Source organism: Dama dama, chromosome 8, assembly GCF_033118175.1.
Source record: "Dama dama isolate Ldn47 chromosome 8, ASM3311817v1, whole genome shotgun sequence".
NCBI lineage: Eukaryota > Metazoa > Chordata > Mammalia > Artiodactyla > Cervidae > Dama > Dama dama.
In genome coordinates this window covers 31,544,884-31,565,235 of record NC_083688.1, presented here as the reverse complement: position 1 = coordinate 31,565,235, position 20,352 = coordinate 31,544,884, and the positions used below count along the sequence as shown (strand labels likewise).

Below are 20,352 nucleotides of genomic sequence, written 5' to 3'. Positions count from 1 at the left end.
ATCTCAAGTCATTTCCCAGAATAATTCTTGACGTGTTGATATTTTATGTTAAATAGCTTGTAGTTACTTACTCTCTCAAAGTATTACCCATACTAACTGATGATAAAAATCATGACGATAATATTAAAGGAGAAATGGTGCTACATGCCAATGAATTTAAATTAAAATTCGAGGGACCAAGTATCTCTGATTACAGATAAATATAATCTTTTCTTAAGAAACACACAAAAAAATCTCTACCAAAATAATCTCATGGTTGATTCAGATTACAATGTTATTAGTTCCACAAATGGCTAGGCTCTTGACTCTTTAGATTTAAAATCTCAGGATGGAAAACTGAGGGTGCAAATGGTCTAGATTCCCTATCTTTATTCTTCAGCTTCTTCTCATACCATAAAATAGGACACATTAACCTTATTTAAAGGTTGTTCTTCAATTAAGTATACTTCCAACTTTATTACTTTGATTTCTAGATCTCTTTGTTTGCATTTCCTGGTTTCTGTTATATATAGAAGTACCACATAGAAGATAATAACCCTGACCTTGTCCTCCATCTTATGTTTGTGATCGAGTCTTAGGGCAATGCCACTGACAATTTGAGGTAGGACAGAGAATCTCTGAGGGAAGTTATAATGACTGCCTTGGCTATCCAGTTGTTTTTTTTTTTTTTTTTTTAATTGGAGTATAGTTGATTTTTTTTTTATAGTTAATTTTTGGGGGCTTCCCTGGTAGCTCAGTTGGTAAAGAATCCGTCTGTGATGCAGGAGACCTGGGCTGGATCCATGGGTCCAGAAAATCCCTTGAAGAAGGAAATGGCAACCCACTCCATTATTCTTGCCTGGAAAATTGCAGGGACAGAGGAGCCTAACGGGCTTATGGTCCTTGGGGTCACAAGAGTTGGACACAACTTAGCAGCTAAACAACCACTGTAGTTGATTTATAATGCTGTGTTAGTTTCAGGCGTACAGCAAAGGTGTACAGATGTGTATACATATAATCACCTTTTCCAAAGACTCTTTTCCCATATAAGCCATTACAGAGTCTTGAGTAGAGTTCCTTGTTCTATACAGCAGGTTCTTATAGCTATCTATTTTATATATAGTAGTGTGTATATGTTGGTTCCCATCTCCCAATTTGTCCCTCCCTCTCTTATCCCTTAAGGGAGCATAAGCAAAAACTGAGTAATTCATCCAAAGTAGATTATACCTAATTCCACATAAACATGGTAGTTCCAGTTTGTAACCACTTTGTTCTTTCATATTTAGATCATCACATTTGTAGATATAGAAAATAAAATTGTATATCTAACCTAGGATGGCTTCCCATATATTTCATAAGGAAACAAGATTTGACCTCTCAAAGCAACTGAATACACTTGGGAAATGCCCCTACCTGTCTTTAAATAGTGCACTGTTAATTCCTTTCCTACGAAGCAGGTCTTGTGGTCCATAAGGTGTGTCTTTGCATTTAGAGTCTGTGTCACAGAGTAGAGTTTGCAGGAACGGGAAGAATCCAGTACTAGGAAGGTTTCGAGGTGCAAGATAACCTGAAAGTCAAAAAAAAAGTAAATAGTAATTAAATCACTATGATGTTTCCTTGGGAAGGGAAAGAAGTGCAGTAAATATTCTGTGAAATTATCTTCTGGATTATGACTGCTTGGGTCCCCTATGTATTCAAAGACTAAAATGCTTGTTGCCCCACAAATTTCTCTTCCTGGGATTTATTCTAAGGAACTAGCTGCAAGAATGTTTGCCAAAGTGTTAACAATAAATCCATATTATATTATTCATATAATAAAATACAATGCAACCAATAAAAATGTCAAATAATATAGATATTTATAATACAATGCTAATTTAAAAGAGTAGATCAGAAAACAGTATGACCAGAATAGCCATAATTTTTTCAAAAATATATAAATATATGTAGTATATTAAAAAATCTGGAGCAGGACTTCCCTGGCGGTCCAGTGGTTAAGACTCTGTGCATGGGGTTAAGACTCTGGGGAATGGGTTTGATCCCTGGTCAGGAAACTAAGATTCCCACATGCCGGGTGGCAAGGTCAAACAAACAATAAATAAGTTTTAATAATAAAAATAAAAAATAAGTTCATTCTCTAAGTCTGTGAGTTTGTTTTTATTTTGTAAATAAGTTCATTTGTATCACTTCTTTTGAATTGGAGGAATTCTTTTTCCTTAGTGGTCTATTTCACATGACCTTGTTTACTTTCATTTGACTACATATTAACTATTTTTTCCTACAATATACATATCTTCTTTTGTAATCAAAGGCATTATAAATGCAGCCAATCTTCCAGATACAGGAAATATTTTTGATGTCCTCAAAATTTAAAATTATCCTATACACACAATATTTTCTTCCTATTTAAAAACAAATAACAATGATATAAATGAATATGCAGATTTTCCCTAATATTAAAGACACAAAATTGTAGCAGTTAACAGGTTTTATAACCTTTAACATTTGCTTTATAAAATATGATAATGGCATACATGAGTTAAGACAATATGCAAGCTGTGAATTACAAATCTTTTCACAATATTAGGTTTGGTACTAAAACACTGGTTTCCTACCTTTGGGGAATACAGATACAATGAATTTTCAAAAAAGCTTCAGAAACCATGAGGATAATTCTGACCAAAGGCTGAAAAGTGAAACCTTAAGTTTCTCATGAAACTATTAAAATGAGTGGCAGTACAGATGTTTTCATTATAAACATAAAGAAGAATTTTTTTTTAAAAGAAAAAATAGTAAAAGCAATCAGGTTAAGCATGCATTATTAATAGAAATAATAATAAGTAGAAATTTAAATAACTTAAATACAGATATATTAAAAAAAATTGAAAATAAAAAGGAAGAGGTAGTAGGAAAATTGGCCAGGAAATAAGAAAAGAGGAAACAAAATGGAAAGACTGAAAGATGCAATACTGTAGACTTTGAACATGGAGGAAAGAGCCAAAAGCCAAGGAAAGTGGGCAACCTCTAGAAGCCAGAAAATAGAGCCTCCAGAAAGAATGCAGCCCTGCTAACACCTTTACCTCACAAAGACTAAATAAATCTTGGACTTCTGAACTCTAGAACAGTAATGTAATAAGTTAGTGCTTTTTCTAAGTCAATTGTGGTAATTTGTTACAGCAGCCACAGGAAAAACTAACACAGTAACACCAGTATGGATTAAAGTTTTGAAAATTCAAACGAAATTGGAAAGAAATCCACCAGACTACTCATTACTACCTTCTCAGAAGCTTCTTTTTCTGACACCAGAAAGACCAGTGTCTTCCCTAATATTAAACAAGTGATAACTAGAGTGAACCTCAGTGTTTTCATTGTAGCACAATTCCCTGAATAAGCTCAAGAACAGCAAACTGCCTGTTAGCGGTTCATGTCACTCTGTCACAACATTCTGCCATACAAGACCTCTACAGTTCTGCAGTGGGATTTCACCATGAATGGTAAGTCGCCCTGTTACACATATCCCACCTGGAACCGCTCATCTGGGGTATGAGGTTATTCCTAGTCCATCTCAAGCACGTGCAGGGGGTTGTCAGAATGGAAGGCAGATAGAAGGGCTACAGACGATCCCTCTCCCCTAAAGCACTCATCAGGCAGATGGTGTGACTGACCTAGAGCTGAAAACAATGGCAGTTCAGCCGTAGGAACAGAGGAATAGAGGAAAAGAAAGGAAAAGATGTCAGGGGAAGAAAATCTAGGAAGAGGTGGAACATTACATCCAGTGTTACTTATTCTGGCACCAATTACAATTCGTAAATTATTAAAGAAAAATTTGAGAGAATTTAAACCTACAACATTCCTTGATGTGATTAATAATAGATATGCCTATTTTATAGGAAAATTCATTAAGGAATCTCTTCAGAAACAAGACCCCACTCTGTTCAAAAAGTATAGAATTTCACAGTTTTTTGATAATTGATATTTAACCTGTTACAAGGGGTTCGAGAACAAGAGGAACTGGCTGACGAGTGTACAAGTTAAGTTAACACAGTGTTGTGCAGAACATGAACTGCCGGAATTATTTATTTTACCATCACCTTTTAACAAGAACCATATACTCATTAAAATAAGAGAGTCTGTGGCAACAATAATAACACTGATTTATTAAGCACCTATTGTATCCCATGTAGCCATGAAATGTTATTACAGGGAATGGATGCAAACCAAATATTTTTAGTAGTAAGCCACCAGTTAACTAAGCTTTTAACTAAATCAAATTTAGTTGTCATTGTTTTAAGAATGAAACAGCCATTATAAAAAGATCTAGTTTAAGAATTTTTAAAAAGATACTTTGTAAAGAATTATGATATCCATCTATACATTTATGTTTATCTAGAAAGAGGATCAAGTTTGGTTTTCCTTTCCCTTGCTGCACAAATGTCCTTATTCGGGACAATACTGGTGTGTGACATTATGCAAAAATAAAAGCAGTAGTTCTCAAAGTGCAAGTCCTGGCCTGACAGAACCAGCATCACCTGGAAACTTATTAGAAATGAAAATTTGAGATCCCACCTCAGATCTACTTAAACAAAACCTTTGGGGATGGGGTTCAGCAATCTTTATTTTAACAAGCCCTTCAGGCAATTCTGATGCACACTAAAGCTTAAGAACAATAAGATTAGATTATTGACAAGCTTTATTTTCTTGAGCTCCAAAATCACTACAGATGGTGACTGCAGCCATGAAATCAAAAGACGCTTGCTCCTTGAAAGAAAAGTTATGACCAACCTAGACAGCATATTAAAAAGCAGAGACATTACTTAGCCGACAAATGTCCATCTAGTCAAAGCTATGGTTTTTCCAGTGGTCATGTATGAATGTGAGAGTTGGGCTATAAAGAAAGCTGAGTGCTGAAGAACTGATGCTTTTGAACTGTGGTGTTGGAGAAGACTCTTGAGAGTCCCTTAGATTTCAAGGAGATCCAACCAGTTCTTCCTAAAGGAAATCAATCCTGAATATTCATTGTAAGGACTGATACTGAAGCTGAAGCTCCAGTAATTTGGCTACCTGATGCGAAGAGCTAACTCATTTGAAAAGACTCTGATGCTGGGAAAGACTGAAGGTAGGAGGAGAACAGTATGACAGAGGATGAGATGGTTAGATGGCATCACTGACTTGATGGACATGAGTTTGAGCAAGCTCCGGGAGTTGGTGATGGACAGGGAGGCCCGACCTGCTGCAGTCCATGGGTCACAAAGAGTCAGACACGACTGGGTGACTGAACTGAACTGAACATTAGATTGCAAACTTTTCCATTAGAGTTAGACAGTAAATATTTTAAGCTGTGGGCCATACTGGCTCCATCACAAATACTCAGCCCTGCCATTGTAGCATGAAAGCAGCCATAGACAATATACACAAGAATGGGCCAGCTTGCATTCCAATAAAGCTTAATTTACAAGAAAAAGCAATGGACTGGATTTGGTCCATAGGCTATAGTTTGCTGAACCCCCAGGAGGATAACCTCTTACACATGTCCTTCTCCCTCTCCTGCCTCATTCTTTTTTTTTTTAATTATTTATTTATTTTATTTATTTGGCTACAGCAGCTCTTCATTAGGGACTCTCTATTTGTCATGCGTGGCCTTAGCTGTCCGCAGCATGTGGGATACTAGTTCCCTATTGTTCAGTCACTCAGTTGTGTCTGACTCTTTGCGACCCATGACCTGCAGCATGCCAGAATTCCTTGTCCTTCATTATCTTCTGGAGTTTCGTCAAACTCATGTCCATTGAGTCAATGATGCCATCCAACCATCTCATCCTCTGTCACCTCCTTCTCCTTGTGTCCTCAATCTTTCCCAGCATCCGGGTCTTTTCAAATGAGTCGGCTCCTCACATCAGGTGGCCAAAGTATTGGAGCTTCAGCTTCAGCATCAGTCCTTCCAATGACTATTCAGGGTTGATTTCCTTTAGGGTTGACTGGTTTGATCTCGTTGCTGTCCAAGGGACCCTCGAGTCTTCTCTAGCACAACAGTTCAAAAGCATCAATTCTTCAGTGCTCAGCCTTCTTTATGGTCCAACTCGCACATCCATACATGACACTGGAAATCCCATAGCTTTGACTATGCAGACATTTGTTGGCAAAGCAATGTCTCTGCTTTTGAATACACTGTCTAGGTTTGTCATAGCTTTTCTTCCAAGGAGCAAGCGTCTTTTAATTTCACGGCTGAAGTCACCATCTGCAGTGATTTTGGTGCCCAAGAAAATAAACTCTGTCACTGTTTCCATTTCTTCCCCACCTACTTGCCATGGGACCAGATGCCATGATCTTAGTTTTTTAAATGGGATCAAACTTGCATCCCCTGAATTGGAAGGTAGATTCTTAATCACTGGACCACCAGGGAAGTCCCTCATTCATTTCTTGCCTGTACTCATCCTTACTCCTTCTTTTCCTCTTCCCTTATCTCAACTAATCTACTTACTCTTCCCTTTTTTCTATTTCTCAGTCTTTTGTCTTTCCTTTCCACAACCACCTTCTTGTTTCCATTTCTTCTTTTCTCTCCTCCTCCTGCTACTGCCCTTTCTTTCACCTACCCCTCTATCTCTTTACTCACTGATATAGCCACAAATGCATTTTCCCCAACATCCCCTCTTATTCTTTTTTCTTTTTCACCACTACAGAAGGATTTTTGCCTACTTCTATAATAAATTCAGGAGCTTGTTGCTCACTGGCACTATCTATAGAAGCACTATTTTCTACTTATTGTACTTTTAGAGAAAGAAATGTCACAGCCTTTTTGGTAATGAAGCTACTTCCATTTGACATCATTAGGCTGAGAAAGCATTCTGTAGGCTGCCTTGGTGACATTTGTAAATATTATAATAATGGTACAATTGGAGAACTTCCACTGTGTTTCTTTGTGTTTTCTCAAAGCAGGTCAGAACCCAACTTAGGTGATTTTTTGTGTTCTCAGGTGAAAGGAATTTGTTCGTTACCCTAGTGAAGAGGTGGATGATAAATTTTGGAATAAAATATTGACTTTTAAAAATATGGAGTTATTCATTTGAGGGGTTATGTTTTTCTTAACTTTTTGGATACAGGGTCACATTTGAGGAAAAAGTATCAGTCCTTCTAAGCAGGCAAATGATAAGTCGCCTTGTGAAATACCACAGCAACAATCTGTCACCATGACAAGCACACAAAATGGGACAAACATTTCTAGAAACATTACCTACAAATGATCAAATAACCTGATATGAATTAAACAAATATGGGAAAGAAAATGGATCTCAGAAGTAAATAAGTAATAATTTATTTAAGTAAGTCTTTTTCTTCTTCTAGTTTTTGAGCAAATTTTCTTCTCAGTTACATTGTAAAAGACATACTGAAAATTATGAACAACAAAAAACCTGACATTTCAAATTGTCAGACACTACAGGGCTGTCCTTGTTCTCCTCCACATGCACTTTCCACTTAGAGGATCAGCTTGTCCTGATCCTGTTCCCCTGCCCATCACAAGGTAAAATCAAATACAGCAGATCTTTCTGACTTCACTCCTTCTGAAAAACTGCCTTTTTTTTTTTACCTTCACGGCCCAAAGAGACCTTGCATGCGTGCATGCTAAGTCACTTCAATTGTGTCCGACTCTTTGTGACCCTATGGACTCTATCCCACCCACCTCCTCTGTCTGTGGGCTTCCCCAGGCAAGAATACTGGAGTGGATTGCCATCTCCTCCAGGGGATCTTCCTGACCCAAGGACTGAACCCACGTCTGCTGCATTTCTCCTGCATTGCAGGCAGGTCTTACCACTGAGCCACTGGGGAAGCCATAGAGGCCTTAGCTTGGGGTTAAATACTGATAGGACTGAGAATCTTCAGAGACATCAGCTCAATAAAATTACCCTTTTGAAAGACTAAAGAATAAGCCATGTGAAAGAAAGAAAAGTTCTAACATATTTCTTAGCACAATGCTCAGCACATTGTAAGCAATTATTAATTATATTAATAAATGAATCAATGAGTAGATGAACCCCTGAGGGTCACAGTAAGACAGAAATGATTTAGAGTTTTAACATAATATACATCCTTATTAATTGTAAGACAAAGTTTTAAATTTTATCACCCAATTATAGTAAGTTCAGAGGATAACAAAGGATATATTAACAGTAAGCTCAGTGGATAAATACAAAGGGTAATATTGCATTATATTCATGTGTCTTATAAAAGTAGATATATTGATATTGATTAATGAAATCAATAACATTTATTGTTACAGGCCCTTTAGTTCTTGGTTTCTACAAAAATCTAGCTAGTACACATTGACATCTCTAATACCAACTGCTCAGGTTATTATCCACAAAGTGAATTCATCCATCATCTATTAAATAAAAGTTTACTGAACGGATACTGTGTGGCTGGCACGGAGGAGGTGCTAAGTAAGGTTCATTCTTCTATTAAATTTTCTTTCATTTAAACATTTTAAAATGTAACTCTGGGTTATTTGTGTGTGTGTGTGTGTGTTTGTGTGTTAGAAAGAAAACAAATTAGTGTCTGATTTCAAAGTGCATCATGGTTTTAGTAAATAAAGTGCATATAGAAGTCACTTGTTTTCCTGACATGTCAGAAATACTATGTATAAAATATAATTGAAAATATATAGTAAAATATTGTTTTAAAAAAAAAGATTCACATTTTGACAGAATTAAACAGCTATCATTTCATGTGAACTCCATGACAGTTCTATAGGATAGGTAAGGCAAGTGTACACCCGCATTTCGCAGATAACCGCAGAGAGACCAAACAATTTTACTCAAGGTCACATGGAAAACAAGAGGCCAGGGATGGATCTAGAACTATATGACATAGGACAATAATGAAAAAAATATTTTGTTAAGTTTCGGTACATCTTGGAACTAACAGACTGAAACTCTGAAGAACAGGTACCACCTCTGGTTTTGCTGTTGATTCACTGAATTCCCAGGGCAAATTAATCTCTCTATATCTCTATTTTCACATCTACCAAATTGAGGATAATGGGCCTTGCCACCTCATGGGGCACAAGGAAGATTAATTAGATAAAGCTTGTGTAAAGTCCTATGAACACTAAGGAAGGAAAGGCCACACAGAATCATGAGTTACCGATGCTCACTGTTGTTGCAACATTTGTCTAACTCACACACAGTGGCTAGGGCTCTGCTGTTCTGCCTGGTCTCTCATCTCTGTGCTGGGAACCAATGGGTGGATAAGAGGATTGCATGACATGTTTCTCCCCCTAGTAATTCATAATGTGAACCTGTATCAACTGGTGTAGTGCTTCAATTACTGCATGCTCAGTGGGTGTGGTGCCATGACACATCCTTCCTACTTCTCCCCAGACAAGTCTTGCTTCACAAGTGCTTTCCCAAGTTCAAATCCATTGGCAAATGTAGACTGTTCCTGGCAGTGAGGGCTGAGGCACAATGCCTAATCCTTAAAGCGGTGGGTAAGGAGGTCCTATACACAAAAGGTTGGCGTCTGTATATGTCTAATGGCTAGAGCTCCAAACTTTGGCTACCCGATACGAATAGCCAACTCATTGGAAAAGACCCTGATGCTGGGAAAGATTGAAGGCAGAAGGAGAAGAGGGTGGCAGAGGATGAGATGGTTGGATGGCCAATCAATTGAATTGAATCGCCAATTTAATGGACATGAACTTGGGCAAACTCCAGGAGATGATGAGGGACAGGGAGGCCTGGTGTGCTGTAATCCATGGAGTCGCAAAGAGTCAGATGTGACTTGGCAACTGAACAGCAACAAACTGGCTAGAGTTATTGAAAACAAGAACACACTTTGGGTGACTGAGATGGCATTCTGCCTGCTGGGATCCTTCCCACATCTCCCACACTCCCTGGAGCTGCTTCTAAGGACCACAGTCAATGGATTTTGAAAGATGCAAAAAATGTCCCTGTGGAGACAATTCTGGGCTCTGGCTATGCCATTGCAGGCATGAGAGGAAGTGGGGAACGATTCCTGCCTGCTTTTTATCTTTGGCTTATTATTATTATTATTTAAGATAACAGGGTGAGGCAATTTGGACTAGGGATATTGCAATCTCTTTGGATGTTATCTCTTCAGTCCTCAAGGTACACACTTGAGTTGATGGTCAGTCAAAAGGGCTCCATAACCCACATTACTAAGTTTCTGGAACAGAATGAACAGCCCTCCTTTCTGAATATTAAGGGGACCCTTCTGGGTGATGGCTTCCAAAGGGCATGGTCTGATCTATTCAAATCATAAACAATGATTTGATTCAAGGCTAGGACACACAACAGGAACACATATATGCTAGATAATAAACTCCCACATGGACTGACTCTGGAGAAATTTAAAAGTAAGAATCTCCATAATACTATTAAAAAATATTCCCACTTGGCAAAGAATGTTGAATTCTACAATTCATCTTGGGTGAGTGGGTCTGTTTGTCCTGTTAGATGGCCTAACCATAACCAGTATTTTGCCTTTCTGAAACTCGTCTTTTAGGCAGAGAGACTCACAATTGCGTTTTTAAAATCTCCCTGACTTGGCCATTCACAAACAGAATCTTGGCAACAGTGTTATTTGCTTCTAAGTTAAAGTTAAAAGAAAAAAAAATTAATCCTAACTCCTCATTTCATTGCAGGACATTCTTCCTAATAAGCTTAATTTCTTAATTCTCTCTGGATATGGTTGACCAGGAGAGAGCCTTCTGGCCTCTGGGGCAGGGCTGATATGAAGCTGGGTATACATTGGTATGACTGTGTGGATTGGTCATATCAAAAAGACCTGATAGAGAGGTGGGCTGAGAGCCACGGTGCTGAGCTACATCAGTTGCAGCCTCTCCCCTAAGACATGCTCCCCTCCGACACAGATCCAGAAATATCAGCTAACATTTAGCAAAAAGAGGGGGTACTCCAGAAGAGTGATATTTCTTCCAGTGTCACCACATCTGTTCTGACTTGTGAAGGAGTTCTGACTGTGCTAATTGTTAACTACACTGCATAAAAGGCAGGTACCCGGGTAGTTAACCCACAAAGCCTGCACTTTAAGAATGAACTGAGGAACTGATTCCTCTCTCCATGTGATGTTTGGGATTGGGGGAGTAGGAAGAAGGAGAGCATCAGGATTTCCATCAATTCTTGGACCAAATGAGTTTAGGAAAAAGAATTTATTTCCTTTCTTTTTCTTGTTTCTTAAGGTAGCACTGGCTCCTATCCTGCAAACGAATGTTCCATGGGGAAACAGTGCCTTAACCCATTTTCTCACGAACTCCCAACTGAAAAGGGACCTGGAACTAGAAAGATTTCCCCTTAGCCCCCACCTGCCACTTCCAGGAGTGTTATTTTTATATAATGAAATGTTCTGGCTTTGAGTCTCACCATACTAAAATTCCCTTCACCAAGTTAGCTTAGATAGAGTAATTCAGCAAACACCCTAGTATTTATTTGTGGGAGTCCATTACACGTGTGCATTACAAACATGGGAGTCCTTCAGCAAAACCTAAGCCACTGTTTGGAGAAGGGAATTTCATTCCAGAAGGATTTAGGGAGGCTTTTAAAAGTACACACTCTATAATGGAAAAAAAATAAGGTAATGAGGAAATCTGAATGAGAACAAACAAAGATTAAGAAAAAACAGAATCAGCACATAATAGATGCCAAAGGTCTGTATGTTATTAGAGGTGGACCACAAATTTGAGTCTGAATGTCCTAAGGAACTGAAAGAAATGACCATTTAGCCAATTCACAGTATTAATAAAAATAAATAAATGCTTTGGGAGAGGTACAGCTTTCCCTATATTGAGAGAAATACTAACTCTCAGGCATCAAGAGCTAGAATTCAGTAGGTCCTGGGGCATTTGCTCCCACCCAGCACAGGAGCATCTTTGAAAGTGACTAACCATCCAGAAACTCATCCTTAACGGTGAGTGACTGACAAACCCTGAGAGTGTTTGCCCCTAAGCGGCAAAGACCAGGGAGAAACTGAGGAGCTGAGCTCTCCTTACCACTTAGTAACAGGGGTCATTTCCAGGTTGGGGCACCATCATCATAGTACTGGTACACAAAATACTGATTAAGGCAGTAAAAATAGCATAAAGCTGTTTTGTGTTAAACAGAAACATGTACCCTGTAAACTCTCCCCCAAATCTTTGCTTATCTGATAACTGAGTTAAGTTCTGAGTTAACTTTTAGGAATTACTTTTTTTTTTCATTTATTTTTATTAGTTGGAGGAACTTTTAGGAATTTCTTTTTAGGAATTACCCTTGTGAGTGAAGTATAGGACAGGAACAAGAGTTTAAAATTATCCTTTTTAATCCTAGCTTTGCAAGTGATTTACTATGTAACCATGACCTCTACCATGAGTCATTTCCTCACTTATGCAGGAAGAATAAATCTGGATACCTATCCATCATAACCATTACAAGTAGAAGAATCTCCTATAAAACGTGATTAGCCATGTTGAAGTATTAAGCACTTAAGATGAAAATTATGTTTGAAAATTAAAATGTGATCTCAATAACCCATTAAGAGTTATGACATGGAGAAAAGAACTTCAGTTGTCATCCCTATAGAAGTATGCTACTAATAACTGGGTTTTTTTTTATTCAGAAATCTGATTCAGTTATGATTACAGAGAGTTTCGTGCATTACAGTATAACAAAAGTCAGAGCAATGCATTGCTAGGAGCATTGTATAAGAAAAGAATTAGGTCTTATAAAGGCAGAATTTAGTAACTTCTCTGATTCTAAGATGGTCTTGGGAAGAACAGGATCTGCTCACAGGGTTCCAAATCTGATCATTCCTCAACAGCTTGTGTAATATTCATATCTTTGGTATTCATTTTACATCGATTTACAAATGATTCTTGTGACAACCTGTCAGTGGAAAATGTATGTCACAACCTTTTCTTTCAAGCAGCGCTGCTGACAAGTAGCAGTCTCATCTTCTTGTCAAACTTGACTTTCTCCTAAACCAAAGATTCTCTTACTAAGACTTCTGCCAATCACAAAGAGACAACTTAAGTGACCTGTGGCTTGCTTTGTAACCCACAACATATTAATGACCTTCCCCCTCCCTCTCTGTAGAACAACTTTTCATCAAAGCCACTGTCTCATTAGGAGAGAAAAGAGAAAAATTCCCCAGTGGCATTTTCCTAAGTTGTAGAGTCAAAAATATTAACATAGCAATTAATATTTCCCATTTTTTCTAAGAAAAAAAGTTCTTTTTTTTCTGAGAAGAATGTACCTCAGAAAAGTAGAATCGAAATCATGAAATGCCATTTTACACCTATCAGATAGGCCAAAGTTTAAAAAGTCTGACCACACCAAGTGCTGGAGAGGATACGCAACAGCAGGAGCTCTCATCCCATGGTGGGGAAGAAGTACGTTAGTAAAGCTACACTGTGGAAGTGTAGCAATGCAGGAGACCAGGGTTCGATTCCTGGGTCGGGAAGATCCTCTGGAGAAGGGAATGGCAATCCACTCCAGTAATCTTGCCTGGAGAATTCCATGGACAGAGAAGCCTCACGGGCTACAGTTTGCGGGGTCGCAAAGAGTCAGACACGACTGAGTGACTAACACACACACACACACTGTGGAAAGCATCTGGACACAGTCAACGTTATTGAAGATATGCATATCTCTAGGTATATATGCTAGACCACATGTGCACACGCTCAGAGAGACATAAAAGAATATGCATCACAATACCATCATAAATAAATAAAATGAAGACGTGATATCATCAAAGACCAAGAATAAATAGATTGTGATACATCTATGCATGGAGTACATGGTCAAACTGAATACACTAAAATTGCATAAATCAACAGAAATAAACATGTAAAATTCAATACTGAGGCAAAACATCATGTCCAGCTTCAATAGTATGATGCTAAAGGATGCTAGAATGGGGTACCATTTATGTAAATTTTAAAACTCTGTGGTCAAAAGGCATAAACTTCCAATTATAAGATAAACAAGTCCTGGGGATATAATATAGCATGGTGACTATAGTTAATATTTTACTGTAAAACTGAAAGTTTCTAGCTAAGTAGATCTTAAAAGTCCTTATCACAAGAAAAACAATTTGTAACCATGTGAGACAAGGGATGTTAACTCCCTGTGGTGATCATTTAGCAATATAAATATATATTGTGCCATTATGCTATAAAACTGAAACTAATATTATATATCAATTATATCTCAGTAAAACTGGGAAAAACACTTATAGTTATGCCAGGAGACAGATAAGATAAAGGTTCAGGTAGCACTATTCATAACAGAAGAAGAAGTAAAAGAAGCCACTTAATAAGCCAGTAAGGAAATTAGCAGAAACAGTTTTCTGCAAAGAATTATAGAATTGTCCCTGTCCAATTCAGAACAAAGCCCTGCTTCCTAGGACCTGCCTCAATTATCATCCAAAGTCTAAATCCTACAATAAGTTCTCCTACAATAACACTCTCTCACTGAGACATAACCACAATTCCTCATGGCGTGCACTCTCCCTAGTTCCAAGGAGTAATAAACTCAGCTTTTCCAACAACAACAAAATTAAATGAAGTCCAAAAAACATGAAAGCTTTTTTTTTTTCTAAAAGCAGGAAAATAATATAATGTAGTCAGGTATAAAAATACATAGTAGAAAATAATTAAGCTACCAATGGTATTTTTCACAGAACTAGAACAAATAATTTCACAATTTGTATGGAAATACAAAAAACCTCGAATAGCCAAAGTAATCTTGAGAAAGAAGAATGGAACTGGAGGAATCAACCTGCCTGACTTCAGACTCTACTACAAAGCCACAGTCATCAAGACAGTATGGTACTGGCACAAAGACAGAAATACAGATCAATGGAACAGAATAGAAAGCCCAGAGATAAATCCACGAACCTATGGACACCTTATCTTCAACAAAGGAGGCAAGGATATACATTGGAAAAAAGACAACCTCTTTAACAAGTGGTGCTGGGAAAACTGGTCAACCACTTGTAAAAGAATGAAACTAGAACACTTTCTAACACCATACACAAAAATAAACTCAAAATGGATTAAAGATCTAAATGTAAGACCAGAAACTATAAAACTCCTAGAGGAGAACATAGGCAAAACACTCTCCGACATAAATCACAGCAGGATCCTCTATGACCCACCTCCCAGAATATTGGAAATAAAAGCAAAAATAAACAAATGGACCTAATGAAACTGAAAAGCTTTTGCACAACAAAGGAAACTATAAGCAAGGTGAAAAGACAGCCCTCAGAATGGGAGAAAATAATCACAAATGAAGAAACAGACAAAGGATTAATCTCAAAAATATACAAGCAACTCCTGAAGCTCAATTCCAGAAAAATAAATGACCCAATCAAAAAATGGGCCAAAGAACTAAACAGACATTTCTCCAAAGAAGACATACAGATGGCTAACAAACACATGAAAAGATGCTCAACATCACTCATTATTAGAGAAATGCAAATCAAAACCACAATGAGGTACCATTACACGCCAGTCAGGATGGCTGCTATCCAAAAGTCTACAAGCAATAAATGCTGGAGAGGGTGTGGAGAAAAGGGAACCCTCTTACACTGTTGGTGGGAATGCAAACTAGTACAGCTGCTATGGAAAACAGTGTGGAGATTTCTTAAAAAACTGGAAATAGAACTGCCATATGACCCAGCAATACCACTTCTGGGCATACACACCGAGGAAACCAGATCTGAAACAGACACGTGCACCCCAATGTTCATCGCAGCACTGTTTATAATAGCCAGGACATGGAAGCAACCTAGATGCCCATCAGCAGATGAATGGATAAGGAAGCTGTGGTACATATACACCATGGAATATTACTCAGCTGTTAAAAAGAATTCATTTGAACCAGTCCTAATGAGATGGATGAAACTGGAGCCCATTATACAGAGTGAAGTAAGCCAGAAAGATAAAGAACATTACAGCATACTAACACATATATATGGAATTTAGAAAGATGGTAATGATAACCCTATATGCAAAACAGAAAACGAGACACAGATGTACAGAACAGACTTTTGGACTCTGTGGGAGAAGGCGAGGGTGGGATATTTCGAGAGAACAGCATCGAAACATGTAGATTATCTAGGGTGAAACACATCACCAGCCCAGGTGGGATGCATGAGACAAGTGCTCCGGCCTGGTGCACTGGGAAGACCCAGAGGAATCGGGTGGAGAGGGAGGTGGGAGCGGGGATTGGGATGGGGAATACATGTAACTCCATGGCTGATTCATGTCAATGTATGACAAAACCCACTTCAATACTGTAAAGTAATTAGCCTCCAACTAATAAAAATAATTGAAAAAAAAATACATAGTAGAAAATATAATATAAGCATGGGAATGTTACACACTGGGTTAATGACAATGGTTTCCTTTAGGAACGGAAGGAGGGAGACAGAAAGGAAGGGAGAGAAAATGATGCTGGAGGTTTACACAGGGCCTCAATGGTACCTTAGGATTTGATCTCTTTTAAACAACAACCAAAAAATTCTGAAAAATACAACATAAAAATGCTAGGGTTTGATAAATTTAGGTAGTGGATATGTGAGTATGTCATTTTTTTTCTTTCCAATGGGTTTAAAATACTTCACACCTTTATTTTAATGATAATATGCTGGAATTACATAAGATTCAGATACGACTTAGAGACTAAAATACCGCCGCCACCACATAAGGGTTGAACTAGGGGGATTTCCCTGGTGGCACAGTGATAGAGCCCACCTACCAAACAGGAGATGTAGGTTCAGTCTCCAGGTCAGGTAGACACCCTGGAAAAGGAAATGGCAACCCACTCCACTATTCTTGCCTGGGAAATCCCATGAACAGAGGAGCCTGGTGGCCTACAGTCCATGGAATTGCAAAAGAGTCAGACACAACTTGCAAAAGAGTCAAACACAACTTAGCGACTAAACAACAACAATAAGGAGGAGGTTTTAGTTACTGAAGTACCAGAGAAAACTCATTATAATGCAGTTTTACCCACAAGCCAGTTTAAAAATAGCTTAAAGCAATGCTCTTTGAATTGATAACTTACATCCACTTTTTGTGAATGTTGTAACTCACTGACCTCGGTTTTTTGCTTACTGTCCGTGCCCTGTGTATTATGATACTAGTTGGAAATCTCTCTTCCTGAGAGGCATGGCTAATTCATAACTCATTAAATGCATGACTCTAAACTGTTCATTATATATTACCTCCATCTTCTCTTCATTGAGCATCATCTGCTATTGTGTTTACTCCATTACCAAGCTTAATTAAGTCTTTCAAGGGTTTCTCATAATCCTCCAAACATGTTTGGCAAATATGTACCATTTATTTGCATTGCTTCTGAATTATTAATAAATATGTTTTAAAATTGTTTCTAGGTTTCTAAAATTCATCTCACTCTTTAAACTGATTGCCATGCTCTCTACATTTTTGCTTACATTATCTGGTTTTTGGAACTCTCCTGGGATCAAACCTTTTATCTACTGTTTAAGTTATGAAAGTGAAAAGTGACAGTGTTAGTAACTCAGTTGTGTCCGACTCTCTGCGACCCGAAGGACTGGGTTCTGCCAGTCTCTTCTGTCCATGGGCTTCTCCAGGCAAGAATACTGGAGTGGACTGCCACGACCTACTCCAGGGGATCTTCCCCACCCAGGGATCAAATCTGAGTCTCCTACTCTGTGGGCTATTCTTTACCATCTGAGCCACCAGGGCGCCTCACTATTAAGTTATACTGCAACTTATTTAAAGAACCCTACATTCTGAGCCCTGTGGGAAGATCACAACAGACTGCCAACCACTGGCTTTCCCAACTGCAAATATTCCGTTAATTCTTTCAAGGAATTGCAGCAGGTTAGAAAGACATAACTTAATTTATTAAAACTATACCAAGTGAGCTGCTTGGGAAGTCATTTCTTTTTCTTACTAAAAGAAAAATGTGCTCACACCTAATGTGAATTCCCAGGATCTCTCTCCTCACATTTTAGAAGCAGGTTAGCCATTAGCCAGCTGTCAGCTCTTTAAAGATACTCTCACAATTACTGGTAAATGATACAACTTTATTAGTGAGTCAGTTTCATTCTGCAATCTCTTCAGGTTTCTTAAAATGATAACCAAGTTAAGCAAGGCCATTTCAATTCCCCAGACTGTTAAAGCTTTCACTACCACTCAGGTCGGTGGTCTCCACCATCATGCAGACAAGAGTAGTGCAAGATCAAGAAGCACAGTGTTTAACCTGGACTGTCTGAGGCAAAACTAACCTAAGAGACTTTACCACATGGATGCTATCACGGAATTCCTGTTACTCTTTTAAACTGTGGGAAATTTTGTCTTTAAATCCCTTCTTAAGCTTATGCAGCCCTAGAGGAAAAGTTTCTTTTCTGCTATCCATTCTTGGGTAATATTGTTCCCATTTGCATTTCTATATCAGCAGTACAACACTGTTACTCATTCACTCAATCAATCTGCAAATTACCAGCAAACACCTTGTATGTACATCACACGAAAATGTTATTGGTGGGCAAGAGACCTGTAACTGTCTCTATCCAAATGTCCCTCTCATTAGGGAGACTAATGAGAGTTACGAAAAAAGCATAGAGTTCATCATGTTAGCAAAATGAACCCTGGTCACCCCCAACTTTATTTTGGGGCTTTAATACCTGAGAATTATATCCAACTGAATCAGTAACTTCCAGGCAATTTATCCCTTCTTTTGTATTTTGGAACTGCCCTTCCAGGATTGGACTTTCTGAGGCAACAATAAATTGGATTCTCATAAATCCAATAATTAAAATAAACTGGGATGAGAATCAGCACATGAACTAGGTGAATATTATAGTGCATTTTGTTTCTTCCTCATTGTCCCTTCTTAAGTATATTCAGTGAACTTCAAAGAAGCCCTTTTTGTGTCAGAGGCAAGCAGATGCCTTTGTCTTAGCCTAAGGACTTAGAGAGAAACAGAAGGATGTGAAAAGTCTTCAAGTGCTTTCAGAGATGATAGATAACAAGAATTGCCTTCCTCACACTATCCTCTCTTTTCAATTCAATTTCTGGAAAAGGTGAAAGAAACATAATGCAGTTGTATAACACACGAGAAAATCCTTCTGTAGACAGTGGTGGGTTTCTTTCCAGGAAAAGGTGACAGTATGTGAAACTGAAGAATTAAAAGTTGAAAATCACAGCTTTCTTTCTGGCTCTGAGAATATAAAATATAAATGAGGGGGCCTTACTAAATATTCAATATAAATATCCTCAGTTCCAGGCCTGAGGATATTGATAAATAATAGAAATGAAACATGGAAGATATCTGAAAGTTCATAATGATCACCAATTTTCAAATACCAAGATTGATGTTTGCTATTTGCTATGACCAGTGCATTCTCTTGGCAAAACTCTGTTAACCTTTGCTCTGCTTGATTTTGTACTCCAAGGCCGAGTTTGTCTGTTACTCCAGGTATCTCTTGACTTCCTACTTTTGCATTCCAGTCCCCCATGATGAAAAGGACATTTTTTGGGGTGTTAGCTCTAGAAGGTCTTGTAGGTCTTCACAGAACTGTTCAACTTCAGCTTCTTCAGCATCATGGCAAATAGATGGGGAAACAATGGAAACAGTGACAGACTTTATTTTGGGGGGCTCCAAAATTACTGCAGATGGCAACTGCAGCCATGAAATTAAAAGACACTTGCTCCTTGGAAGAAAGCTATGACCAACCTAGACAGCATATTAAAAAGCAGAGACATTATTTTGCTGACAAAGGTCCATCTAGTCAAAGCTATGGTGCTTCCAGTAGTCATGTATGGTTGTGAGAGTTGGACTACAAAGAAAGCTGAGCACCAAAGAATTGATGCTTTTGAACTGTGGTGTTGGAGAAGACTCGAGAGTCCCTTGGACAGCAAGGAGATCCAACCAGTCCATCCTAAAAGACACCAATCCTGAATATTCATTGGAAGGACTGATGCTGAAACGGAAGCTCCAATACTTTGGCCACCTGATGTGAAGAACTGACTCATTTGAAAAGACCCTGATGCTGGGAAAGATTGAAGGCAGGAGGAGAACAGGATGACAGAGGATGAGATGATTGGATGACACCACTGACTCTATGGACATGAGTTTGAGCAAGTTGGTGATGGACAGGCATGCCTGGTATGCTTCAGTCCATGGGGTTGCAAAGAGTTGGACAAGACTGAATGACTGAACTGAACTGAAGATTGATGTGATTTCACTGGCCACTTACTATGCTTAAAGGAATAGTTAATTTCTTCCAATTCAGCATTAGTTTTTCCTGATTATTGTCCCTGTTGTTTTATGTCATTCAAGTCAACAAAATGAGTTTCCAACTTTTACTCAA

The 20,352-nt window shown here is 38.2% G+C and overlaps 1 protein-coding gene across 1 annotated transcript in view; it reads right to left on the bottom strand.

The window, feature by feature from the left end:
- The window catches only part of ABCA12 (ATP binding cassette subfamily A member 12), a 200,489-nt gene that overhangs the window by 137,597 nt on the left and 42,540 nt on the right, over positions 1-20,352 (bottom strand). The window contains exon 3 of the mRNA XM_061148811.1: positions 1,393-1,546. Within this exon, the coding sequence (XP_061004794.1) occupies positions 1,393-1,546 (154 nt within the window). The remainder of the gene's footprint in view (positions 1-1,392; positions 1,547-20,352) is intronic.